Source organism: Zosterops lateralis, assembly GCF_965231275.1.
Source record: "Zosterops lateralis genome assembly, chromosome: 8".
NCBI lineage: Eukaryota > Metazoa > Chordata > Aves > Passeriformes > Zosteropidae > Zosterops > Zosterops lateralis.
Window position 1 is genome coordinate 20762657 of NC_139768.1, and position 27326 is coordinate 20789982.

At 40.2% G+C, this 27326-nt stretch overlaps 1 protein-coding gene across 2 annotated transcripts; it reads left to right on the forward strand.

The window, feature by feature from the left end:
* The first annotated feature begins 128 nt into the window (after positions 1-128).
* TRUB1 (TruB pseudouridine synthase family member 1) lies at positions 129-27326 on the forward strand. Of its 2 annotated transcripts, none has more exons than XM_083866467.1 (8): positions 129-287; positions 1825-1917; positions 5181-5236; positions 18363-18444; positions 22846-22918; positions 24108-24253; positions 25356-25412; positions 26784-27326. In XM_083866467.1, the coding sequence occupies exons 1-8, from the start codon at positions 146-148 to the stop codon at positions 26996-26998; spliced, it is 864 nt and encodes a 287-aa protein (XP_083722593.1). In that variant the 5' UTR covers positions 129-145; the 3' UTR covers positions 26999-27326. The 2 variants fall into 2 exon arrangements, with proteins under 2 accessions (XP_083722593.1, XP_083722594.1); XM_083866468.1 differs by having other exon boundaries at positions 24108-24247; positions 26784-27325.

Below are 27326 nucleotides of genomic sequence, written 5' to 3' on the forward strand. Positions count from 1 at the left end.
CTAAACATCCCTGGATGCCCGGGCCGGCGATTCTCCAAGCGACCTTAAGGCTCTCCCTGCCGGCTCCTCCCTCGCCTCTCCCGTTCCCGTTCCCGGCGGCCCCGGGCTGGCAGGCGGGCGGGCGGGCGGGCGCGCTGCCGGCAGCATGGCGGGGGAGGCGGGCGGTGCCGCGCTGGGCCGCGCCGCCGACAAGCTCTTCTCGCTCAGCGGCCTCTTCGCCGTCCGCAAGCCCAAGGGACCTACCTCTGCCGCCGTGCTCAACCTGCTCAAGGAGAGGCTGCTGGCAGGTGAGCGGCGGCGGAGAGCTCGGGCCCGGCGTGCCCTGCCCTGCCTTGCCCGGCCGGCTGTGGGATGGGGCCCGCTGTGGGATGGGGCCCGCCGTGTGCGCTCCTGAGGATGTGGGGCTACAACTCCCGGCAAACCGCCTCACCGTCCTGCCCAGTGCTCAGAAAACCGCAGCAAAAGCGGGGTTTAGTTTCTCTTTGTGGATTTTTCGCTTTTTTGTTTTGGTAGTAGTCCATAGCCATGGCATGGCCCACCTCGGAGGATGGAGCCGTTCCCGGGTACATCTCGCTGCCCAGGGGAGGTTCAGGAGGAGTTTATTCACAGAAAGCGCGGTTAGGCATTGCGATGGGCGGCGCAGGGAGGTGCTGGAGTTGTGTCTCTGGAGGCCTTTAGTTTAAGACTGTCCCAGCCGGAGTCAGTGTTGGTCACACCGCACGGTGGCCTGTGACACCACACTCACCACAGGCCACTTGTGCTGGCACTGTTGGCGCCCCAGGTACAGCAGGACGTGAGCCTGAGGTTGGAGGGGGATGAGATTTGCCCCAGCAGGAAGCTCCAGTCCTGCGGGGCACATGCAGGGGATCCCAGGCCGCTTGGAGAGCTGTGGGCAGGCTCCCAGGGACAGAATGGGTGTCTCTGCATCTCTGCACCACAGCACTGGCAGCGTGTTCTGCAGTCCCACTGCCTATTGCCATTAAAAAAATATCACCAAAGAACTGAAAACCAGTGTTTCAAAAAGTTGTAAAGTCCTAGACACGGTCTGCAGAAACTGCTCATTCTGAGTACGGGGAAGTCTCTATGTCAGATATTAGGGGGAAAAAAGAGTGAGATCATTGCAGAGGTGTGACTGACTATGGCCTTGATTCTTTTTATAAGGGATATGGGGACTTGATCATCTAGTCTGGGCTTTTGGGCACTTGCTGATGAGGTGAGAACGTACTTTCAGACTAGGGAGTGCTTAGCCTGATTTACTCTGTAGTGAACTGCAGTGTAGGCACACACCTTGTATGGAAGAACCAACTTCCCTGAATGGAGAGATAATAGATCTGGATAAAGGAGCTTAGACCATTTGTCATATTTAATAGTAATTAATAAAAGGTATTGAACTCTGCAAAATTCCTGGAGTCATCAGCTGTATAGGAAGTTTGCTGGGTTGGGACATTGACAATACATCAAGAATTGGCTCAGATTATGTAGCATAATGTTTGTGTATAATAGATGTTCTGGGAACTCTGCTGCTGGATCTTCCATGCTTTGGTAATGAAATTTCACAGGTTTGCTACCAGTACTTTCCAAAAATCTGTTTGTAACAGTATGTGATACTTCATTAGAATGTAAGTGAAATTACCTTGCAAATTGTTTGAGGTTGGGAGTAAATCTAAGTTAATCATTGGTCTTCTGCAGTAAAGTAATTTTTGCACTGCTAATTAATAGTTTAAATATTTGATTTTTATTTCCTTTAGCAGTCTGGAAATATAGGCCATTTTTCCTACATTCTGAGGTTATTTTATAATGCTTCCTTTCAATTTCTGTTTGCAGAAGCTGGTGTGAAAACAAACGGGAACAAAAGAAATCAGGTTTTGAAAATTGGACATGGAGGAACTTTGGACAGTGCAGCCACAGGAGTTCTGGGTAATGAAAAACATAATTATAGTCATCAAAATACGATTTCAGGAAACGTTTTCATGCCTGCATGAAGTCAGGTGAAGGAGCAATTTGGGATACACGTGGCAGGTTCTCTAGGGGAAGGACAGATTACTGTGGAAGAATGGTCTGAGTTAAATTTCCTGTGCCTATGCTTTTACATGCATGTAACATGTTTTTAACAGAAGGATGTATTCTTCCTTCCTGCCTTCTCTCCCCTCTTCCAAATCCTGAAATAACTTCTGGGTTATTACATGTGGGAAAATACAAACTCTTGTGTAATGAATTGTAAAGTACCTGAGAAACTGACGGCTTTTTAAACTTAAGCTGCAGATTTATAGTCATCATAATCTTTTGAATTATTTTGTCTCAAACTAATGCTATTCTGGGATTTTGAGGGAGCCTTTAGGGCTGCTAATGCTTAGCAAAAGAAAGATGTATAAGAACAATTCAGCTGCTGCTTTCCTTGAAGCTCAGCACAGAAAAAGTTTCAGGCACCTGTCCTGTCTTGCTTCATAAAGAAGAGTCTTCAAAGATATTTTGTCCTTTAATTTTGACAGCAATCCATGTATTGAATTTTTTTGTTTTGTTAAAAAACAGGATGTTTCAATTGCTGGTGTTAAAACCTCAGCTGTGGGTGTGATTATTCCCACATCATACTTTGTCACCAGCAGTTTTATTGATAAGTAACACCCAGACTACAGCTTGCTCAAGTCATAACCTTGTAGCTCTCCTTGGCTTGGAGAAATAACAGCAATACATTTTGGCTGTTGAAAATAAACAGGTACAACTCTGAGTATACACTGAAAGTAAGTGCTCTGAGTTTTGATTAATGACTTCTCTCAGGAAGAATTCAGCTTGAGGGGGAGGTTGGTTGCTACAAGTGTTGCTAGAGGTCTATAGCTGGTAATTGTCATTTGTGAAGGTGGCAAAATGTGACTTTGTTGGGTTAGAATGGAGCACTGCCTGGTTTGGTTCAAATTTCCTGTACTCTGGCCACTCACTGGAGAATTCAGTGTGCATTCCTGAAGCAGAGGTTTTCAGTTCACACAGGTGTTCCCTCTGAGCATGCTGCTTCTCATTGTGCAAAGTCAACAGCATTGATCCATAGGAAAAGCAAAATCACTTGAGCTTTTTTAATTGCTTCTCCAACTGTTCCACAGCAGTCTCTAAAGCCTGCTTCTATGGCATGACAAAAACTATTTGGGCTTGATGTACTTGGTATAGATAGAGAAGCACATCACCTTAATTAGCTCTGGATGCATTGAAGAAAGGCGTAGGATCTTTCATTCCACTGCCATACAAAACACAAGGGGAAAATCAATGGTAGTTAGATTGGAAGGGACAAAACTGGAGAGGAGTGGGAAAGGGAATGTGCCCAGATTGCTTGTGCATTCAGGTAAGGTAATGAGGAGAGAAGGAAGGACACAAGAGAAACAAGTTATTCAGAATATGTGTTCTGCTTTCCAGGATGGAGTGGTGGAGCAGAAAGCTTTCCTTCCTCATGGACAGGAGCATGATAGAAATATTAAATTTTCTGAAACCCTTCCAGATCTGTACTGCTGTCTCCCAGGTTTTATGTACTGCATGTCTGTAACTTTATTCATGGGAATTAATTGATGCAGAATCCTGCTTAGTGTGCCAGGTGTACTGCCAATAACTGAGCAGTGCTCTTCATGAGAAAACGTGCTTTTATATTTCTTCTCTTACAGCAAATGTAGATGAGGAAGGGCCTTGGAGGCAGAGGTCAGAGATCTATGACATGTGAGAGAAAGGCAAGGTCAACTCTTGGTGAATATCTTCTTTTGGTGTTATTCTAGGGCTGTAGTTCCAGCTTGCTGTTTCTTGCTGTATAATGGGAATTTTATTTGGCTTATTTTTATATGGCAGTAATGAATTATGCTTCCACAGTAGAAGACAACATGAAAAAGTATATAAAAAAAGTTCAGTTAAATCTTTTTACATTCAATGTAGTCTCTCAAGTGGGGTTTATGTCACTGTTCAATAACACACATTTTCCATAAGGTGATGATTAATGGAGAAAATTGTTAGTATCTTGTTCACAAAAGCATTCAATGTCTCTTTAAAATTACTCTATTGAATCTCTTGACACTCTTCAGCAAATTTTAGCTCAGCTGTTGAAGTGTCAGTTATGTCATCATGTTGCAAGAAAAGTGCTTGGTTAGAAAGTCTTATCTGTGTGCTTATCTCCTTTCCTCAGCCTTCTTGCATCTCTTTCCTATCTGGCAAATAACAGGAACAGGTTGAACTGAAGGTACATGGCAGCACAAGCACAAGGGCATGTGTGGCTAAAACCCCTCAGGAATAAGAGGAGTAGTAATTGAGAACAAGGAGCAATCTAACGAGTCCCAAGGCATAAAAATATAGCAGCATAAGAGCACAAGCAAAAAAAAATTTCCAAAGTTCATTCTCAGTTTGATGTTTTTAGTCCTGTCTCTCGATTAGCATGAAGCTGATTTCCTAAAAGCTCCCTTAACTCCTCTGGTTTTAGTAAAATAAATTACATAAGCTGTTACACATTCCATGAGTTGTACACAAAACTAATTTCCTTCTAAAATTTTCTTCGGATTGCTCTATGTGGAAAAAAATCAATAGGAAAGCATTTTAAAGGAAAGCACCTTGTAAAAAGCTTTAAAATAAAATATAAAATAGAGCTCTTTTTCTGTTTCTTTCTTTTATGAAAAGCTGACTGATTACCGTTTTTTAGAATACTGGTGTTAAGACTGAAATAGCAGTAATCTGTACATTTACAGTAATAGGCAGTTGGACCTTTTGATTATTTTACTTCCTGCAAGTCTGATAAATAGTTCCATTATGCTGTCTTGGCTGTTTTACTCTTGGTCACTATCAACCTTTAAAAGGACTATTTGGTTACAATGAAGGCTTCACTCATTATTGGTGAGCTGTAGCCTTCATCAAACCAGAGGCAGTGTTAATTGCACTCTCCATTTCTTTGGTAATTAAAAGATAAATAAATGTACGAGTTGAATTCAAGTATTTCAACAGTAGATGAAGGTTATTTATCTTTTGCTTTAGGCTTTTTTTTTCTTTCACTAGTTCCATGCTGTTTGAACATCAGAGATGTTTCTCCAAAGTGTTGACTCTCTTCGTATGCTAACAGAGCATGAAAGGCTGAGTTTCTCACTAGCATAACATTTAGTATTGAATGGTGTTGAAAAAGGGAACTACAGGGCTGTTTTGAAGTAGCATTTCTTCTTCTGTCTTTGCAGTGGTTGGTATTGGAAAAGGAACAAAAATGCTGGGAACTATGTTGGCAGGTTCCAAGGTAAGGAATGCTAAATGACTTGTATTGTTTGCTGGTTTTCTTTTTTCTGTCATTGAAGAGCTGAACCAACATACAAATATGTCAGCCATGCTGTGTATTTAGCTCAGATGTGTTCTTCAGCTCCTTTTTGCAGTTAGTCAGAAACGCACTACTCAGACTTTAATGTCCAGACTGGTTATTTAAAAAAACTTTGTTTGTTTTGGTTTTCTATGAAGTGTTAATAAATACCAAATTACCATTTTACAGGAAGATTTCTCTACCATTTAGTGTACTAAAAGAAAAATAAAAACTAATGAAGATGTCATTGAAACTGATGTTTTGGGGATGTAGTTGTGGATGACAGTTCAATTTTTGGTAATTTTCCTTATGTTTAGATAACTTCATTGTTATTCAGCTTGAAGTAACAGATGGTCTTTCTTTCTTTTCTGCCTTCTTAAATACCATGAGGCCTTACAAGGCACTTTTTGGAATTTAAGAGTTTTGGAGTGCATGGCTGCTGCTGTAGAGGGATGCTCTAAAACACATCAATAGACACATGTGAGAAGCCAAAAGTAGCAAAAGCACTGTAGCTGCACGAAAGAATCCAGACCAGAGCCTTGACAGATAGAAATCTTGTTCATTGCTGGTTTTGATTAATTTTACTGTGTTAATTTTACTTTGGTCCCCCCCCCAGACTGTAGTGTTGCATTCACAAAAAAGTGCAAGTACTCCCAAGGGTAATGTCCCTGTGTTGATTCCTTCCTCACAAGTCAGATCCTGTGTGTTTAGCCATTATTTTTACATGAGAAGTTTAGATAAGAATGACAGATGCAGAAATCAATTAAGCCTTCCAAATTTCATCTTAAGCACAGGAAAAGTCAATAATGCATTATATTCTACCATTTTTCCCATTCTCTTCTAGTCTGAGCACTTAAGGTCTTTTATAGCTGCTGAACTGATAGCTTAAAGGTAGAATTTGATTGACAACCTTCAGTTCAACTCAGAGGCAAATAATTGGACAGAAAAGAAAACAATCAAGATAAAAGGACATAGCCGTAGAGTCTGATCCAAAACTCAGAGTAAGCAGTGCCAGTCTCTGCACTGGCTATAATGGGTTTGCATTTAGTTTATATGAGTGCATTTCAGAGTTCTCTGTGTTTTGAAACATGCAGTAAACAGCTGGGTTTACAGAGGAAATGTAAGCAGTTACCACCTGACACCTTCTTTGAAAGAACTTCAAAGTTAAAAGAAGTCATATAGATTTACTTCAGCTAAATTAAGTCATCCCAGCTAAATGTGTAAATTGTTGATTTAAAAACATGTAAAGCAATTGAATTAGCTCTCAAGCTGAGGTTCACAGTGGAAACAGCTGTGATGGATGAAGTACTTTCAGCCTTTTTGGCAGAAGAGGTTATGCTCAGGTTACTTGAGGACTTCACTGTGAAGTCCTGTAGCCAGTAACAGGGTTATCTAGCCAAACCTTGTTCCCAGGTGACTCACAGGGGCTTAGAGCTGCTCCTGAGGGGCAAGGGAGGGGAGAATGTGCAGTGGGGGCAGCCAGGTGAGCCACCCCAGGCAGATCCATCCCTGGCCTTACATGGGTTGGGCTGTGGGGACTTGGTTCAGAGGGGAAAAGATACATCTCTACAGAGCTCAGCAGCTCTTCCACTGCAGCTGTTCCTATGTTGTTCTCCTGTGGAGGAGAGTGTGAGGTACCTGACATCTGTGCCAGGTATGGAATCTGCAGAATTTATTTGGAGCCTTTCCTTTTTCTGCCTCCCTATTTTCTATTTGTACTTCAATAAATTAGGCATGCAACAATTTGTGAGGCTTAAGGAAGTTGAAGGCGTTCTCACAGGTGTCTGCCTGTTGGGTTTTTGACCACACTGACAACAGCATCTCATAATGTATCAAGAGATAAATTCATGACTGAATAGGTTTGAGTATCTTTTTGCTTTCCACACCATGTGCTTGGAATTTATGCTCTTGTATATTTTTTCCACTCTTTTGAATGCTGAAGTGTTTGTTGAAATGTGATGTTTTTCTTTTGTTCCTTTTGTTATTATAAAGATTCAGAGGAGCTGTCTGACCCTCTCTGGTCAGGATTTACTGTTTGCTTCCAGGAATGCATCTTGTAAAGAAACAGTTCAGTCTATCATTGCTGGCAGCAGAGTTATGTGGAGTGGCCAAAATGTATGGCACTGCAGTAAACTCCATATGGTGACTCTGCCAGGAATTGGACTGGCTCTGACTTTTCCCCAAACATTGTGTGAAACTTTCCTGACTCAGTGTGGCAGCTCTGAGCATTATTCATTGGTGTGCAACTCACACACATTCTGCAAGGGGTGTTACTCTTGATGTGTAAACCCAGTTCTTAATTGGTTTGACCTCTGTAGGAATTAACTCAAGACAAACAGAAATGTGCAGCCAAGGGCAATACCTGCTTTGTGTTCCAGATTTCTCATTGCATTCTTAATATTTGTCCAGAAATAAAAATATGCACAAGCTGGCTTAGCTTTTATTTGTTTGTATTTTGTTTTTTTCAAATGTTCCAAGCGAGAAGGAGAAGCTGAATCCTCTTGGATCTGGAATTTAAGTACTGAGCATTTAATAAATGTTCCATAGGAGAATCACTTTTTCTTCTTGTTCTGGGACTTGCACTTGGTCTTGTTTGGACTTTTTGCACTTCAGGATTTTTAAAGATTTTTTTTTTAACCATGTTGGCAAAATAAAGAGAATAGAATGAGAAAATATTTCATGCTTCAACAGTAAAATTAATAGGATAGGAGTAGACTAGTATTTATTATGGTAAATTGTTTCTGAACAGTTCAGTCTTACTTAAGATTTGTCTGTCTCAAACACAATGTAGAAGTGTGTTTTTCTGGTGGGGAAATGGTTTAGAAAAACGATTTTCTAAACTGGAGCACAGTTTCCAAAGTGGTAGTCCTGTTTAAAACTTCTCATCTACCAGAACGGGCTGTTAGATAGAAGCAATGAGGGAAATCAGAGGACAAAAAACGAAGACCACTAAGCAATTAAATTCTTCATTAATCTAATACTTTCCGTTGGAAGGAGATGTCTCCCAACGCATACAGCCTTTATGGGTAACTGAAACTTTCAGACTTCAGTTCTGTGCTTAATTTGCTTATTTTTCAGTGATATAGCAGCTGGGTTCAGCCTTAGAGAATTTTAGTCATACTAGTGTGAATGAAGAGCTTGGCCATCCATCAAACTGTCCTTGCCAACCTCTGCCTCTCCATGAGTAGAAAACTTGGGGTATACTGGTTTTATCTGAGGATGCAACTGCTTGTCATGGTCCACATAAAAAATACCACCCCAGCTGGTCAGTGTGAAGGAAATTACCTGGGTACTTTGCACTGGTGGCACAAGCTTGGGCAATGACTGTTTAAAAAGGAAAATTTAATCTCAAAAGTTGTGGCTTCTCCAGAATGAAGCCACCCAAAAAACCCCCAAACCTCTGGGTAGAGTAAAACCCAAACTCCAACTGTTCTCCAAGCCTGGAAAAAGAGATTATGGGCAGAATGAAGATACATCTGTGACCTGATACATGACAACTTTCATTTCATATAATAGTTAAAATTTGTGTTCTTAGGAATCCTGGATAGAAAATGAGTGCTAGGTTTTAAATCTTGCCAGTCACACATGTATGGTGTGAGAGAGGGCTTGTCTGAGCAGGAATTGGTTGAAATCACCTAGCAGAACTTCTGAGACATGTAAATAAATTACTTTTTTCAGTGTGATTCTGGGACTAGAGTTCATGTATTGCAAAATTGTTTCTCTGGAGGGCATCAGATCCTGCAGAACAAAGTGTCCATAAACAAGGTTATTTCTTTAACTCCTGTGATTATTTTACTGTCTTAAAAATTGAGTTTTTACTTACATTCCTTAACTTCTCAAGCTTTAAGCTTTCTCCATGAATTCTTTTTTTCTTTTTTTTTTTTTTTTTTAATTAAGTCCTGTGTTTCTATCATTTGGCAGTGAGTTCAGTGAATTAATTGTTCATTATAAAGCACATCCAGTGATTCTATAAGGAGCAAAACTAATGAAGCCTTTACTTGTGACTTTGTTTGTTTACAGCTCGTTAGACACCAAAGCCCCATGTGGACTTTTTGGTATCCAGTAATTCAATGGGGCTCCCTCTGGACCCTTTTTGGTAGAAGCTACAGTAGATTTATTTCCTCTATCTGTCTGTTTTCAGGAGGCTTATAAGAACTCGGCATCTCTGAGACCTCTATTCTTCTGCCAACATTTGTGTGTTTGCACATTGACATGCACACCATGATGGTGTAAGTGCTATTTCTTTGGAAATTCTAATTTTCATTTTAAATAGCCTCACTGTGCTGGTTTGTTGCTTTTTATTTTCAGTGTGTTTCAGTGTTTGTGCTCCAGTTCATTTTTGAGTTGCAAGTGCAAGAAAATTGAGTTGACTTTCCTTTCGAAGTATCCTCTTGGTGGTGTGTGCACTTACTTTAAGTCTTGAAAATTTCTCTAGGGTATCACCAGCTGAGCTCTGTGCTTCCTTGTGCTTTCTTTTGGAGTCTACTTATTCATACAGTGCATAGGGATGTTTTCTGTTTTATTTTTCAAATTCTCACATTTTTAACATTGTCTTGGAAGGGCAGGATTTTTGGGTAGGGACAATAATTTTATCAGACTAATTGTTATAGTACAGAAAACTAGGTGTTTGGATGTGCAGGCCCTCCCTCAGATCTAAAATAGAAGCCATGGATTTTAAGCTAAGTATATTTCAGATTTGGTTAGAGCTTAGTGGAATAAGTATCTTTTAGATCACCTCTGAAATAAAAAGTAGGTAATGCTTGTGAGTGTGGTATACAAAGAATTCTGTGTGGGCAAATAGTTACATAGGTAATACCCCAAGAGTGTTCCACTAAGATAGGCTGTATTTTATTACCTGCTTTTATAAAATACATTAGGAAAACAGTTTTATGTCCTGAGTGGAGCAACAAGGATTTGTTCACAATGGATCAGCCAAGCTCCCAGGCACAAGGAGCAACAAGGAGGATTGTTGCTGCTTGCTTGATGATTCTTCACATCTTCTTGCTTGTTTTCATCTGCTTTTGCTTTCAAATTGGAGAATTAGCATATCCAGCTGTATTTGTCTTGGAGAAGTCCAAGTAAAAGTGTTTTGTTTGCTCTTCAGTCTTTTCCCTCAGAAATTTTTCATCTGCAGCACCTTGGCATTTTTCACTGTGTGGTTTATGGCACAGGTTTACCTTCTCACACCTCTTTGTTCATGGTATCCCATCCAGAATAACCAAGGATCTGACAGAATTTCTTTTTGTAGTGAGATGGGAGAGGTAACAGATAAAGTGCAGAATGTGACCTGCCCATTTAAAGAAAATGGATTGTAGCTACACAGAATGTCACTGCTTTGCCTTTGTTCAAACCCAAAGAAGTTGTTGTTTCCTTACAAGGGAGGTAGAAGAGGGAAGGAGGAGATGATAAAGTTTTCTCTTAGGGAAGGAGAGAGCCTGGTAGATGATATGTTGTGGCACATGCAGGGGTTAATGTGAGATAACATCATAGTATGCCTGAAATCCAATATCTCTATTGAGTCCATGGGTTTTTTTGAACCCAGTGGAGTTGTGAATTTTAGTTCCCAGTTTTGTTTTGAAAGATGTTTTATGGATTTTCCTTGAGGAACAGGACTGGCAGATTGGAGATGGAGTGCTTGTTTTATGAGAAATGTTAACCCATGGACAGAGGGGTGTGTTTTCAGCCCTTGTAGACTGGCTGGGTGAGTTCTTCCTGACATGTACTGTTTGCTTAATTTCACCCATTTAGTTACTGTTTTGAGGAAGTATATTACATTCCTGAAATAGAGGTGTAGGACAGAGAAGTCTTGACATTTCTGTTCTGTGGCATTTGTTACATTATTGTGCAAACATTCATATGTTTGCACAACACAGTGCAAAGATGTCTGTTGATAAAATTTGTCCTACTTAGTGTCTGTAGCCTTTAACAGCTACATCTAGGAAGTGCTATAATAGTTTGGTGAGGGTTTTTTAACCACTGCTGGCACCTGAGAAGGTTTTTGCAGAACCAGGAGTTTGTACTGTAACTCCATGAGCTCTTTAGAGCAGAGGAGATTGGTTCAGAGACCCGTTGTTGTGTATGCAAATTTGGTTTCTGTCCTGTGTGTTATTTTACCTTATTGACAATGAATTTCTTGTTCCCCAAATGCCTCCATATATTAACTGGTGATCAGTGTCAGTCTGTGAAATCACATTGAAGACAATGTGATTGTCTTCCTTATTTTGTCAAAAGGAAAATGCTTGCATAAAAGGAGAGCTGGGAAAATGCATGAATGAAGTTGGTTTTGATGTGTTTTGAGAATGTGTAGAAGGTGTTAGCAGAACTTGAAGTGGTGTCTGTACAAAATAAGTTGCACTGAGAGAGTGCTAAGCCTGCACAGTGGGGAATGCGGGAATTGGGAAAGACTAAAATGAGAAAGATTAAATGGTCTTACACATCATCAAGATCTTTAATTACTGTTACTGCAGAAGGTATGATACATTGTTTAACTTGCTTTTTTTGGTAACAAATCATAGAAGAAGAGGCTGATTTTAATATCTTGCCTTTTCTGCCCTGCCCAATATCCCTAAAAGAAAGTTGTAGAAGAAGAAGCTGTTGAATAGCATAGATACATTCTGTACTGCAGTGATACTATTAGTAAGCTGACTTAAGATGCTGTGTAGTGCTCAAGTCTCTTTTATGCTCACCCCAGAGGCCTAACCTATTAATAGCTCAGCTTCATGCTCTATTAATATTCACACTCTTTTTTTAAACTGTTGAAAATCTTGAGGAGACTGCACCTATTGTGTTGCTCTTTCCTCCCCAAATGGCAAATATTTTCAGAGCATATTCTGGTGTGATTTTTCTGTTCTTCCATTCACAAGGTCAGTGGTGCTTTCTTCTGTCTTGACCTTTCTATAATTGTGCATATGGCTGTGCTTCATCTGCAGCTCTTGCTTGGACTCATTAATAAAATCAAGGCTGCAACATGGCAAGGCTTTTTTCTCATTCTTCATAAAAATAACAAAAAATAAAAAAGGTGGTAGCCAACTTAGATGAGCCATTCTACACTGTTTTCCCTAGTGTTCATTTCTGGTAATTTGGAGATGCTCTTAGCACTGCCTTTTAGGATTTGCTGCATCTTGGCCTTAGCAATGCATTTGAATTCAGCCAAAGGCTTTCATGCATTCATTTTTATCTGTGATTTTGTATGTAGCTATAAAGTCTTACTTACCCTTCTGGAAGGACTGTCTTCTATTTCTGGACAGAGAATTATGTATTTCCTTAAAAGTCTGTTGCCCAGATAAAATTTGGAGGTCATCTTTCTTTGTTTTATCTGTGATATGTGCACTAGAGGACAGAATGAGGAACAGGTATTAAAGCTGAGGATGACATTTAAGAGCCAACCTGAGACCTTTTGATGAGTGAGGGAAGTTTCCACAAAGTGCAGTTGCCAGAAAGGTTTGCATAAAGAAACCGTGGGTTTCAAACAGCCCCTTTACATATTGACCTGCATCCCCTGTTGGATGTTGTGAGCCTGCACTGTGTTTGTAGGTGATGTGTGCCTTGGTGCTATCTCAGGTGGTTCAGTGTTCCTGTTACTGTTGGCATTGTTCTTCCACCTTCCCCCTTTCCTGCACTCCCTCTGACTCCAGAGTTTAAATTTGGTGCAGTTTTTAGCTAACACCTTAAAGCTTCTCTCAGTCACAGGCAAAGTGTCTTCTGTTGGGTTCCTGTTAGGGGGGGTTCTAGTCCTTCCTTCACATGAAGAATCTAGTCATCCCATAATGTTTGAACTCTTTAAAATAAGCTGACATAAGAGATCAGAAAATCCTGTTAGTCCACAAAGTAAAGATCAGATAGTTCTTCAGCAGTGACAGTACAATTACAGCATCTAGCAGTAAATGCAATTTAGTGCAGGCTTAGCACAAAGTCAGCTTTTTCTTTTAGGAGAAAAAAATGAGTGGTAGAGAAGTTGCAAATGTTTATGTATATCAAAAGGTCATGTTTGGTGTTTGATAATTTTGAATTTGCTCTATTGTAAAGCATGAAACTCCTCCCTTATCCTGCAGTCTTTATTTTGCCCTCTGTGCAACATGCTTTTAAGAGATTAGGGCTCTGTGCTTTTAATATATTGGAATCTGCTTAGTGAGAGTGCTTTGTTTTGGAAAATAATTGAAACTATGGCAACCTTTGGGTTTTTTTCCAGCTTATTTGTCTACCTCATGCACTCCTCCATTTTGGTGGATGATTAGCATACTGGAAACCACTGGTAGCTGCTAACGTTATACAAACAGCAAAATAACTTCTGTAAATATTAAATCCAGAACTGATTATTTGTGTTTTAGAAATCAGTGAACACAAACAGAATATCATTACAAAACGGAGAGTTTAAGGCCTCTTCACTATCTCAGTGGCCTCAGTGTACAAATCTGTAAGTGCAGAGGAAATGGTTTTGGCACAGGAACACTAATTCTGATCAGTGCTTGCCTGCTGTGTGTTCCCCCTGATTTCCATCAGGTTCTCTGGAGCACTTGTTTTATGTTTGTTTATGTTCAAACTTGTTAGCCACTCACAGACATCAGTTTACATAAATTGAATTTCTGTTTCTCTTGAATATGACTTCTTTCCCAGCTTTCAGTCTCTTGCACAGGGGATTGTAGCCTTAATTTGTTTATTTTCCTTTTACACTTCTGTGTTCACTTGCTGCTGTGATTGGAAAATGGGTCATCCTTGGATGAACTGTTATGAACTGCCTCTTCCAGAGAGCTTGCCTGCCTGGGAAATTCTTGTAGTGGGAGCCATCTTAAAATCTTCCTGACAGCTACTGGTGACCTTGTTTCGTAATTACTTGTGTTTCTGTCTAGCTCTTCTAAAGTGTTGCTTCTCCATGTATGAAAAAGCTTTTCAAACACATTATAATTTAAGATTTCAAGTCTCTGGCTTCTTTCCAAATAAAACCTTGATGTCTCAACAGTTAAAACTGAGAAGCTCTGTTGCATGGTCTGTCTGGCATTTGCACTGATAAGTGGGGCAGACATGCCTGGCAGTCAGCCCAGGGGCTTCAGCCTCCTGGAGCCACCCTGGGTGGGGTTGTGCAGCTGAAAGCTCTGCTGGCTGTGCAGCCCCTGACATGGGAGAGGGTTCTTCTTCCTTCTCCTCCTTTCCCCCCTTTCCTAGTTAAATATATGTGCTGATAAAGTCTTGCCTTTATTCTGTCTCTTTTATGGATATTTTTTCTCTTTCTGTATTAGTCTAAGGACTTCTCTGAAACTGGGTATGAAAATAAAAAAGCCAAATTATAGCTACTCTCTTACTAAAGATATTATGGTAAACATGTGGTTTATTATCTGTGAGCATGTTGACTGTGCCCTGTGGTTGTGACTCTAAAACAAAATTCCTCTTCCCAAGACCTGTGAGATTTATTAGAGGTTTGCAATTTGTTTCTTACAGATTCCTGCAATCTTATTTTTTATCCAGTGCTGGCTTTTTATGGCCTGTTTCTTTCTGGTCGTGGGTATGGTGCACATGCACAACCCCCTGAACATTTCACTGTTTGCCTGGTCTTGTTGAGGTCGCATCCAGCACATCCCCAATGTGTGTGACAGAGTTTGTGCATTATCACTGACAGAGTGCAGAGGATTGTCACTGCAAAGTATCATCCCCAGGCTGTCTTCTCACTGCTGTGAACAGTGGAGCTGCTTATACTCAAGGGCTGCTGGTCACTTGGCTGCCTTTTGTTTCGCTTGCCATAATGGTTTTCTTTTTTCCAAGAAAATGGTTTTCTGAGCAGCTGATTCCCTAATGCGGGGTAGTTTTGAAAAGGTCTGTTTGTCCTCAGGGTACTGTTGTATAGTTGTGAGGCTCTGCTTTGGGACCAGCCCACCATTCTGTGTTGGAATTAATGCACGATGCTGCAGCACTTGCAAGTCGTGACTGGGAACGCTGGATCTCAGCTTTTAATGTGCTGCACTTGCACGTTGTGCAATCCAATAGGGAAGTTGAGGTGCTGCTTTTAATCTTTAAATGATTTGGGTCCTGGTCTCTTGAGTTGAGTCGAGGGCAAGGATGTGGGTAGGGGCTGTTGCCTGGCAGGTTGCTCTCTGAGGAGCTGCAATATGGGGATGCTTCCTATCACAGTCTGCACTTGTCAGGCTTTGCCACTGCCTGCAACACCTACTACCTTGCTTTTTTTGCTTTGGGTTGAGTGGGTTGAAGGCAGAGTGTTGTGAGCAGTTGCTGTCTGTGTTCCTCCAATGATTTGTAATTTGAGGGTACAGGGAGAATGCCCCTAGATGTATTTCATAAAACTGGAAGAAATAAATGATTGCCAACACAGGTGAGAAAAGGTCACTGAACACTTATTAAATGACTCAAAATCCATTGGGTGCTTCTGAGGGCAGTGTGAGTGAGAGTCTAAAGAGTGTTAATGCTGAATTTTGACAAAAATAATTCTGGACTCTGATATTATCTTCTACAACCTCCAGGTTCTGCACCCTACCAAAGGGGAAGAAGTAAACCTTATCCAATGGCAAGAAAGAATTATGGTATATAATTGTAGATAGCCAAGGTCACTCCAGAGACTGATCATAAACCAACTGTATTTCTTAATTTCCTGACCTGTTATAGCATCTTTGTGGATTATTGCATTGGTGGCTTGAGTATTTTGTGGCTCTTTAAAGCTCCTGTAAAGAATGGGGATTTGTGACTAATATTTAAGGATGTTCTTTTTACAAACTGCAAATCCTTTTGCTCTTTTTGCAGAAATTAAAGGTGAAATGTTGAGATTTGGATTGTATTGTTCATGCAGTTTGTGTTTACATATTAACAGATGAGACATTATCTCTCTATTGCTGGCAGGTCAAATACAACATGTTATTGTAACAGACAGCCTAAAGCAAGAAAACCAGAACCAGAATTAAAGGAAAGGAAATAATTTAAACTGAAGTAGTATGAAGTAATGTGAGTATTTCAATTTGGAAGCATCAGAAGACAGAGTGTGAGTTTTCAAATTTTCAGATTTAGAATTTTACTGAGCTGCTAAGATCATTCATCATACTTAACATAATGATGATCTGCTCACGTGTTTTTATTCACCTCTAGGAGAGGTGCTGAATAGTGTCTTTCTGGCAGTGCTATTAAATGTTCAGAACCAGATCATTAAACGTCTCAGAAAGCAGTCAGTTTTATGGTCCTAACAGCTAATATAATAGTAAAAGATAATACATCTTAAAGTTTATTTAAATATTTGTTGTGGAGCGGCCTTCATCCATTCTTTCTTTCTTTTTTCATGCATTCCAGAAGTGTGTAAACTTCAAGAATTTAATTTTAAAATACCTAATTTTGCAGAGTTATCAGATATCTGCAATATTCGGGAAAAACATAGTCCTAATGTGGTGTTGTGGTTGAACCTGGCAGGCAGCTAAAACACCACACAGCTGTTTGCTCACTCTTTGGAGTGGGACAGGGACAGAACCAGAAAAAAGGTAAAACTTGTGGGTTGTGATAAAGACAATTTAATAAATGTGATGAATACATCTGTGTGATCAACACTCTTTTCACCATAAATCCAAAGCATAGTCTAATACCAGTTACTATGAAGAAAATTCTCTGTATTCCCAGCCCAACCCAGCACATGAAGTAAGCAAAGAATACAGTTATTTTTATGTTAAAGTCTGCACTCTGCTGCCTTTTGTCTGACTATTTCTGCTGCTTCCATTTTGCAGCAGTTGCTTGAAGAAATACATTGAAGTGGCAGGTTGTCACATGGAACAAAATCAAGGCATATCTTACTAGTCCAGTGGTGTGGGTGTGATTTATATGCCTACACTGTTATTACTTGAGCCTGTTTGTACTTTGTAAGTACATGAAGCAGGATGCATTGCATCTCAGAGTAAAATGTTAGTGTTTATGCCTGTTTGGATGTGTTCCAGTGGAGTTTGGTCAGCCAGCTTCTAAAAGATACATCCTCAGATTTGTATTAGTTCAGCTGGGAGTGAGTTCACTGTAACCATACTGGGGAATAGGGGAATATTTTGATTTTTTCTCTCCCAGGCTTTATTTGATGGCCTCTGGACTTACCATAGGGAAGCTGAGGGGACTGAAAAGGGATAGGCAATGGGTCAAACCATCCATGTAATACCTAATGGTATCCCTGAACTTGACTCAGACTCAGGTTACAGAGTGAGCCTTGGTGTGTTGACAGCCTTGTGACAAGTCATGGAGCAGCTGGTTCAGGGAAGCCTCTGTCAGCTTCAGCAGGTTGTGCTGTATGCTCAGAGCATGGCAGTTCTTGGGGTGGAAATGTGGTAAAGGAGGGCATCAGGTGAAATGCAGTAAGGACAAGAGCTGCTCTCCTGGGGTCAGGTTGATTCCTTCTTGCAGACTACAGACACACACAAGAAGAATTTTCTAGAAAAGAATTTTCTAGAGCAGAACCTGAAAAACCCTGAAGCGAATATTCAGAGAACTAACAATGAATGGAGACGTTACTCAATGACCTTGAACTCCTTGTGCTGGTCACAAGGTCCGTACCAGCTCCCAGGAGTTCAAAACTGCAGCTTCAGGCTACTGCATATCCCTGCATTTCATGGCAGAACCATTGTAATGCTTTGTCTTGGCAGTGGGCGTTTTGCTTTCACAAGTGAAGGTCTTTGTGTCTTTTTTTAATGTGCAAAGGAACAGAAAAATTGTCTGTGAAAGGTACTTCACTGTGCCTTGCTTCAGCCGTGACATACGACACCCCACAGAGACTTTGATGTTACTACCCTATTATTTTCTTTATGGTATTGATGCATTTATAGTAAAAATTAGATTCCATGTTGCTTCTTCCTTGGGTTTCTAAAATCAAAATCACAGGCACATGTAATACAGGATTTACTTTTTCTTTGATTCTGTGTCTTTTCATCTTGACTTTTGCTTGCCCAAAGTTGCTGGATTGACCACATAGGCAGTATTCTTCCTGTTCTGATTTGAAGTAATTGGTAGTTGCAGTCTTTATCTTAGAAAAATAAGAAAAAAAGAAAAAAAAAAAAATCCAAAGAAACAGCCTCGAAGACCTGACTCACTAATCTCTCTTATTCCTTCCCAGAAATACACTGCCATTGGAATGCTGGGCAAGGCTACTGATACATTAGATGCTACAGGAAAAGTAACTGAAGAAAAACCTTATGGTAAGCATAAATGTATCTGTACACTTGATGTAATTTGAAGGCATAAGTGGTCTCTGGCATAGGAAAGCGGAAGAGATGTTTGGGACTCTGAATTAAGTTTAAATGTGAAATTAAACTAAGAATATTTCATCTTCATCTTCTGTGCTCATATAATTCAAACCAGCTTCATGCAGTTATGTCCAACGCAAATGTTCATTTCTGCTGGAAAAAAACAAACCAGGCATTAGATTAGGAGGAAGGAAATAGAATTGGGCAGGACTGTGTCATTTTAAATCTCTGACAGGCTGAAAAATGACGTGCTGTGTCCAGTAACATTTTCCTCTCTTAGAGTGTAGTCCCAGGAGTCCTCTCTCAGTAAAACCCTTTAAGGCCAGTGGAGGAATAAAGTACTTGGAACTTCCCTCTAGGACACCACTTCACCTACAGGCTGCTTAACATTTAATGAGGATGGCATAAACTACATTCTACATATGGCTGTCTTCCAGATCTTGGTCTTGCTTGCATCTTTAATAAATGAAATTTTCTGACAGAGCACAGTGCAAAGGTTTAAGGCTTCAGAACTCATTCTGACTGTGGCTTTGCTGGGCATCTTAGAAACAATGTAGTAACACAGTAAATGTATTTGTTATTAGTTTTTTCACAACCTTGGGGAAAAAATTAAAAAATAATAGGTAACCAGTTGCTTAGCAACTCTACAGGTCTGATATTCTTTGTACCTGGTAATAGATACATGAAATAAATAATCTTTTTTTAATGGCATGATGAAAAAGAGTAGCCTGGATTTCACTTTTCACTCCCAATCTCCTTTCTTTTGCAATTTTCCTTTTCTCATGAGGCAGGCAAGCATGAGTTTCTTGTCCACATTCTAAACAGAGTTATTTACTAGGCAGTGTTATTCAGAGATATTGGATCATTTATTTATTCTTCAGGATCAAATTCTAAGTCTCTAAGCTTCTGGAGACCTGAGTGTCCACATGGTGTTAGAGTTGTCAATACTTCATGATGGTTGAATGAAGTTATGATTCACTTTCTTGGTATTTATGTGTACCTCTCAAAGTGGAATTTTGTGGTTATGCTGTGCTAAGAAGCATTCAGAGATCTTTGCTCACATATAACCTGTGAAATACCATTTCAAATGGATGCAGCTTCCATGATCAGTTAATGAAAAAAAATAAAAAATCTGTTTCTTGAAATGCTTGTTTTGCTTTTCTCATTTTGTATTGTGTACTGCAGACAGAATTTAGTGTTGTTTTTGTGTGTGTTTCTCTCCCTGGCAGCTCCTGTTACAGCAGTTCCCACCTCTGCACCACCTCTGTTATGGTGGTTTACCTTTCTGTTAGACTGTGTGCTTGGGGAACTGATTTGGCTTAAAAATACCCTCTTTTTTTGAGTTGCTTGTCATTTTAAACTGAGATCAGTTGCATGATCCAGTTCATCACGTGGTCTCATGAAGAGCAGCATTGGCATTGCTGGGGCAGTGCAGTTTGGGGTGCAGTTTCCTTTTTCCAAAAGTGATGGCTGAAAGAAATGCTCGTGACATTGTTCTCAGTTGCTTTCCATGTTGGTGCAAATCAGTCAGATGTGATTCCTTCAGAAAGAAATGAGCATGGATACTCCTTTTTTTGCTCTCCATGGTTTTCATGCTCTTCATGTTTTGTATTTCTCATCTTTTCCAGTGTCTTCTCCAAAACAGCTTGGTTTATCTTCAGGATACTCTCTTTGGCCCACCATCCCTAATTTCTAACCCTAACAGGTACTCCAAGAAAGGGCAAACCAGATGTTTAAGTTGAATTTCAGTTTTCTTTTGATGCCTACAAAGATCTTTGGAGAAGCAGAATGAGGGAATATAAATCCTGCAGTGCCAACATCATCCAGGACTGAGCCTTAGTGCAGAGAAAGGGCACTAAACCAGTTTGCAAGATGTATAAAACTCTTCTTGAGTGACTTCATTGGAACATAGGAAAGTGCCTGCAGAAAGTTGCCAGCTATATTAGCTCTAAGAAAGTGTTACATTTTAGTCCTCAAAGTGTCCCTAGACAGCAGCTTAGGAAGCAAACTGTACAGTTAGTCACAATGTCAGGATGTACTGAAGAGAGCTCCTTGCTTTTAACCTCTTCTGAACTTCTCGTGGCTTTTTGTTTCTTACCAGACAAGGAGTTTGCATTTTCATGTGAAATGAGGTTATGATTTCATACTGCTGCCAGGCTGTCAGATGCTGACTTTGGAAGCAAGTAGCATTTAGTATTCCTCTGATGCTTTTTTGAGCGCATTAATGTTAGTAGCCCTTTTTTAATATTTGTAACTGTGTACAGGAATGTACATTCTGAAACCCACTTCCTCCCAGCTGCCTACAGGCTATATCCAGACATGGAGAACAAAATTAATGAGGCTTTTCTCAGGTCTCTGATGATTATGCTGAAATACATGTTTGATAGAGCTACCTGAATAATTTGTAAAGTGTAGTCCTTTCAGGATTCTCCTTGTCTGTTTTCAACTGTTTGTGCTGGGTCAGACTGAATTGAGGTCATTTGCTGAACTTCTGGTACACTGTCACGGATAATTCTTGTGTTCTCTTCTGGAGTAGTTTGTTAACAAGCACAGGACAGAATCACCTTTCAATGAAGGCTTTTTGAGGTTGTGTTACAGTTGACACCTTTTGGTTTGGTGACTTTATTTTCCTTCCTTTGTAGCAGGAAAATCAGTCAATAGTCACCGGTGCTCAAAGGCACCACAGATCTTAGCAAACGCATCTGTAAATATTTACTTTGATAACACATGACACAGCTCGTGTTTGTTAATGCATGATTCTTCACATGGGGATTTTTTTTCTCCTGAGACAGAGGTTGCCTGTATCGTGAGTGATTTCCTCAGAGGTCACATGTAACCCCTCAGTCAAGGGAATATGAGATCAAAGCCATAACTGAACTCAGGTGTCTCATTAAATGCCCTGGCCACAAATGCAGTTCATGGCATGAAGATTGGAAGGAGAGCTCCAAGGGGCACTTCTGTTAAGTCTTAAATACTGAATTTTAACCTGGAGCAGTCTAGGGTTCACAAGAAAGCTGATGGGATCACTGTCATGGAACCAGGTCATGCCATGCTGATTTTCCATCATGTAGTTTTGTTGTAATATGTTGCCAAATGGAAACAAGATTGAAATAACTGTGTAAGAAACTCTTCAGAAGATTCAGCGTTACTATACAATTGATTTTGTTGTTGCTAGCCCGTATTCTGATGGAAATTGGTCTCTCTCAGCATCTCAGAGTTTTGTGCCTTGTGCCTTGCAACCTTGCTGTTAATGACACATCTTGGGACAGCTGCTTGGGCCTAGGGACAGCATCTGCTCTTGAGGCTGCAGAGTGTGCTTTGTAGAAGTGAGGAACTACAGGATCATCTCCCAGAGCTGCTGTGGAAAGAAATTTCATCTTTTTTACTTACAGAATGAAATACATCTGGCTTTTAAGGTTTGCAACTAAAGGTCTGTTTCAAAATACAACAAAGGCTCGATAAATAAATTTGGTTGGTTTCTGTTCCAGAATGCTGTTGACTTAGCAGGGATGACACTAATTAAATATAACTTTTGAGAAACAGGGCTAGTCAAATCCTAGACATTAGAAATGTGCTGAAGTGCTTTGTGATTACAGATCTTATGTTTGCACTCTCTAAACAAATTAGGGATGAATGTCATCTCTGTTGAATAGAGCTTCAGGAGACCAGTGCAATCAGCTACTTAAGTTATAGCCTTCCAATAAAAGTGGGACGGATGTCTATGTGTACTCTTAAAAGAAAGTACATTGCCTAAACCAGCTGTCTTTCTTTTACAGAATTTTGTTAGTAAAACTGCCTTACTTAATATATAACTATACCCCAGAGTATATTTGCAGGTTAGTTTTTTGACAGGGAAATTTTGATGTGTTGTTTCAGATAAAGTCTTTTTCTACAGCACTGTTTTTGTTCTCTAATAATCTATTGTATTTTTCCCTGCACTTGGGTTCTCTTAGAGAGAAGCTCCCTGGGTTAGATGAGCATTTTATTATTTTTGGTGCTTTTTTAAAAAATAAGAACATTCCAAATGTTGTAGCTTTTATATAGTTTCCAAGAAAGATGAATTTGCAGCCTCAAGAGAGGGGAATTACAAAAGAAAACATTGAGAAGGATTTCTGCCCTTCTGAAAGTATCCAGATTGTTCTGATCACCTTGGACAGTTTGTTCCACTCCTTTTGTGATAATTCACATTCCTGGCTACAATCTGGTTTTTATCTCTTTTCTTTGGTGTTTTTCACCCCATCTAAATTCAGAAGAGAGGGAACTCTTACTTGTATCTGCTTGCAGAATGTGATTGATGCCATTAGTGCCACGTGAATAATCAATACTAACATACTGACTGTTTTTTTTCCACAGACCAGGTAACAAAAGGAGATCTTGAAAATGTTCTGCAAAAGTTCACAGGGGACATCATGCAAGTTCCCCCACTGTAAGTTCCATGATATTCAGGCACTCTTGACAGTTGTGTTTGGCTGTCAGGACTTGCCAACAGAAGTTGGTTCTGTCAGAAGTATTAAGACACATTTTGACAAGAGGATAGAGGCCAGGCAGTCAGGAGTTTAGCATTTGCAGGTGCAGGTCATGCCCATTTGAAGAGCCAGCACAAATGGTGACCTGGAGTCTGTGGGTGTTTTGAGTAAATGTAAAAGTAGCAAAAGTCTTAAACAGCTTTGCAGGGCTTGTCTTCTGTCTTCCAGCCTTACTGACATCTCTGTGGAAGTGCCTTAAATGACTTTGAATTAGTTTTTTGAAAACTTAGGGTATGAATGAGTGATGAATGACTGAGCTTCTGTAGCTTAGCAAATTTCTTCTGGTCAGGTGAGCCATAGTAGCTGACAGTGTGCATGACTTAGCTTGTGACAGATGGCTTTTATGGTGATTTAAGCTAACCTGCTTTCCTTTGCATTTGCCATGTGTCACTAACTGTGGTTCCAGTGTGAGCCCTGTAAGGTCAGTAATGCCCCATGTGTTCTGCTTCATGTGACCTGTTTCAAATTGCTCTCTAATATTGTGAGCAAGATCCTTTTTGGATTTTTCTTTGATCATCTTTTTGTCATGACCAAAATTGGAGCTTTGGATTAAATTCTGTGTAATCACTGAAATCAGTTTCTGATTTCAGTGGTTCCCTAAACATCCTTGAACATGGCAGCTGCTGTTCAGGAAAGACCCTGGTGTGGGACAAGGAAAGGTGCAGTGTAGGATTACAGGAGTTGCCTGAGTGGCTCCCAGTGCTCAGCTCAACATAACACTGAAACAGTGGATGCCCTGCTGACTTCTGAGACATGGGAGGTTAGAGGCAGCTGCACGTCGTAACCCCCATAGAAACCCTTTTATTTCATGAACTGCAAAGTGAGTGATAAAATGCTTTTAAATCCGTACAGCAAGAGAGAAATACAGGACCATCTCTTGTCTTCTGGTTTATATAGCTACTGGCAAATGGGATGATTCTGTTTCCAAGAGATTTCAGCAGCACTTGCTGGGTTTTTTTGGGGTTTTGTGAGTACTTGGAGAGTAGTAAAATGTGTGCTACCCTAGTACAGTATTACCAGGGTCTGGAGAATGGGAAGCCTGTTCTGTTACAACCGTATGACACACATTTTCATGCTCTGTCTGATCAGCTATTCTGCTTTGAAGAAGGATGGAGAAAGGCTTTCAACTCTGATGAAGAGAGGGGAAGCAGTGGAAGCAAAGCCTCCTCGGCCAGTGAGAGTGTACAACCTTTCTCTCCAGCAGTTCCAGCCACCACTGTTCACGCTGGGTAAAGGTCAAAGATTATTACACAGAGCAATGCTCCCAGCTTGTTAATATTTATTTACACTCAGAATGGGACTAAGAGAGTGAAATGGGTTTCATTTCACTCAGCTACTTATTTTGGTGTGAGCCCATGTGCAGAGACTTTCACTTTGTATTAAAAGCACCGTATTTTGGTTTTAAGTTAAGCTGATTATATCTAATCTCTCAGTGAGGGAAAATTCTGAGAGACTGGTCAGGGTATTATTTGCATCTGTCCATGATTTTGCAACCTCCAGCTCATTCCTCTCTCAGGTCTGCACACTTCACTTTGCCATTCTTTCACACAGATGCCAAACCTGGCATCTTTCCCAGGACCAGTTTCAGTTACTGTCACGCCCCTTTCTTGTTGAAGAGACAGAATCTTATCCTTCTTCTATCGTTCATAAAGAAACTTGGGTAGTACATTAAAGAAGCATGTTAATAAATAAACCAAAAAAGACTCTTGTAAATGTTTAATGCTACTCTAAGGTCAAGATGATGCCTTTGCATTGATCTGTCTGCCCAGTTGGTCCCTGGTCTGTGATGGACCAGATGTTTTATGATGAACAGGTATGAGCGATTGAACTCAGTGCTGTGTGACTTCAGCCCTTACTTTATGCTTGGGTGACAAGTAGCTGATCACTGGGAGAGGGGAAAGGGGAGGGCTGAGAGAGCAGGGAAAGTTACAGGTGAATTTTAAAATTTTAGTGGAGCTGCCTGTCTGCAGTATCTGAAAAGCACTGGTAGTCAGTTTAGGCTATACTTGAAATAACTTGCTTTCATCATTAGAAACATGAATCAACCTGAAATGCTTAAAATGAATAGGACTGAAGCATTTCTTAACATACCATAGCAGGTACTTAAATTCTGGTGAGTTAGTTAGTTGCCATTTTATTTGCTTTCCCTCCTGTCTAGCTTAGCAATTTCACCCTCACATATGTTACAGGATGAATAATTGATGTTGCATCCTATAAATATTTTATCACTGGGTTGTTTGCTTAGCACGTTTTTACATTTATGTGGGGGCATGGCTTCTATGTAAAGTAGATTTCACATGGCACTGGCAATTTACCATGTCTCTTTTAACATTCCAGATGTTGAATGTAGTGGTGGCTTTTATGTCAGGAGCCTGGTCAATGACATTGGCAAAGGTAGGCATGAAAAAACCCCGTGACAATGTAAGGAAAAAGTGTATGTTTATGGAAAAATTTTGTTATTCAGTGCATCTCAAGTAGCTAGACCTGTGTGTTATTTTGCAGAATTGTAGTGCTGTCACTTGTTTTTATATACTCAGGTAATTTCCTTAGGGGCATGGGGGAATGATGGCTAAATAATTGCCAGAGGACCTTGGAGGCCAGATGATAAAAATGGAGCAAGCAATAGCACTGAGCAAGATAATGCAAGGCAAGGGGGGGACTTTTTTCCCCCCTCTTTCTTGTGTTAAAGCTAACTCAGATTAAGGGTGAGAAGAAGAAAGATACTGTCTTTTTAAACATTATTCATCACATTTTGAAAACAGATTGCACAGAGCATTACCATGCACATAATAAACCCTATCTGCTGGAAAGACTTCCACACTGGTGATGATTTTTCGAGTGTTTTCTTTCTCCTTTGCCTGAGATGTGAATAGTTTTGCTTTCCCACAGGATTATTTGTCTTATGCTCTGTATCTATCAAACTGCATGATGGAGAATAGATAATCCATTTCAAACTTTTTTTTTTTAATGATGCATTTGCAGGAAGACAAGTAATGTGGGATAACCCTATGAATTTCAATGTTGGTATTTGTGCTTAGGCAAGTCCAAGTTTCTGTTATTGCCTTCTGAGCCATACTGGCTTATGTTTAGCCCTTTAATGACAAACTAAGATAAAGTCTGTCCACAGCTGGCTCCTTTTCAAAAATTGAAAATGAAATTAAAACCTTCCTGCATCAGAAAGGATGGGACAGAATATTTTATTGTACTCATGTGCTTACAAGTCAGTGCTTGTTGCTGTTATGTTTTGTAGGTTCTTGATATGTAATTATGTCCTGCTGGTATTTATTTAACATAGGAGAGCATTTGTACATATTTTTTATTTTTCCTTATCTTAGTTTCTGTTATCCTGATAGGCAGACAGGATAAAAATGTTAAAAATACCTCTTGAGGGCTAGAAGTGCTAAGGCCTCAAAATGTGTGGAAAAATAGTTCACGGTCACTTGAGAATGCAGAATGTTCTGCTTACATCTTATGACAGTATTTCCTCACTTTTCATTCTGATCTAAATCTGGGAAAATTCTTGACAGCTTTCTGTCAGATTCTGAACTCTTCACTACCCTGGACAGCTATTGAAATCAAAGGACTTCCTTGGGTCAAATTTAAGATACAAACGAGTGATAAATCTTCATGACCTTCCTTGTCAAACAAAGCAGAATAATGTAAAAGGCTACATACAAAAACACATTTTAAATGAGCTGGAAGTGGTTACACTTTTAATTTTTTTGCATGTGCTTTGTCCAATCCTCCTTTCCTCCTTTGGTGCAGAGCTCTCCACGTGTGCCACGGTGCAGGAGCTGACCCGCACCAAGCAGGGGCCGTTCACGCTGGAGGAGCACGCCCTGCAGGAAGACAAGTGGACAATTGATGAAATTGCTCGGTCCTTGGAGCACTGCACAGCCCTGCTCCTGGGAGAGCCAGCTCGGAAAAAATTGAAGACAGAGCATCCTGGTGAAACTGCTGTGATCTGTGAGGATAAGTGATAAGTTGGGTCAAGGAAAAAGACTGAATGATTGAGATGTTTTAAGATTGGATTGGGATTGTCTCGCCTCCTGTGTAAATCTACAGGTCTCTGCTGGGAAGGTGACAAACTGCAACACAGGAGAAATGGTTCTTTTGTTTCCCGGGGTTAGAATGTGCACTGAAAATATCCAGTGCTAACTGTTTCTTGATTGTTTATTCTCATTCTTGCACACTGTAATGGTGCCAAATTTTTATAGACTTCTAAAGAACTTTCAGGGTGCAAGATGGCTGCTGTTGCAAATTCATCAATAAAAAAATTATATACAACAATATCTGAAAAATGTGTGC

What these genes read in the sequence shown, in the direction of transcription:
- TRUB1 (XM_083866467.1), top strand. Translation starts at nt 146, where the DNA reads ATGGCGGGGGAGGCGGGCGGTGCCGCGCTGGGCCGCGCCGCCGACAAG. An exon ending in TGCAGCCACAGGAGTTCTGG is followed by an intron (nt 1,918 to 5,180) that starts GTAATGAAAAAC and finishes CTGTCTTTGCAG; the next exon opens with TGGTTGGTATTGGAAAAGGA. An exon ending in GGTCAATGACATTGGCAAAG is followed by an intron (nt 25,413 to 26,783) that starts GTAGGCATGAAA and finishes CCTTTGGTGCAG; the next exon opens with AGCTCTCCACGTGTGCCACG.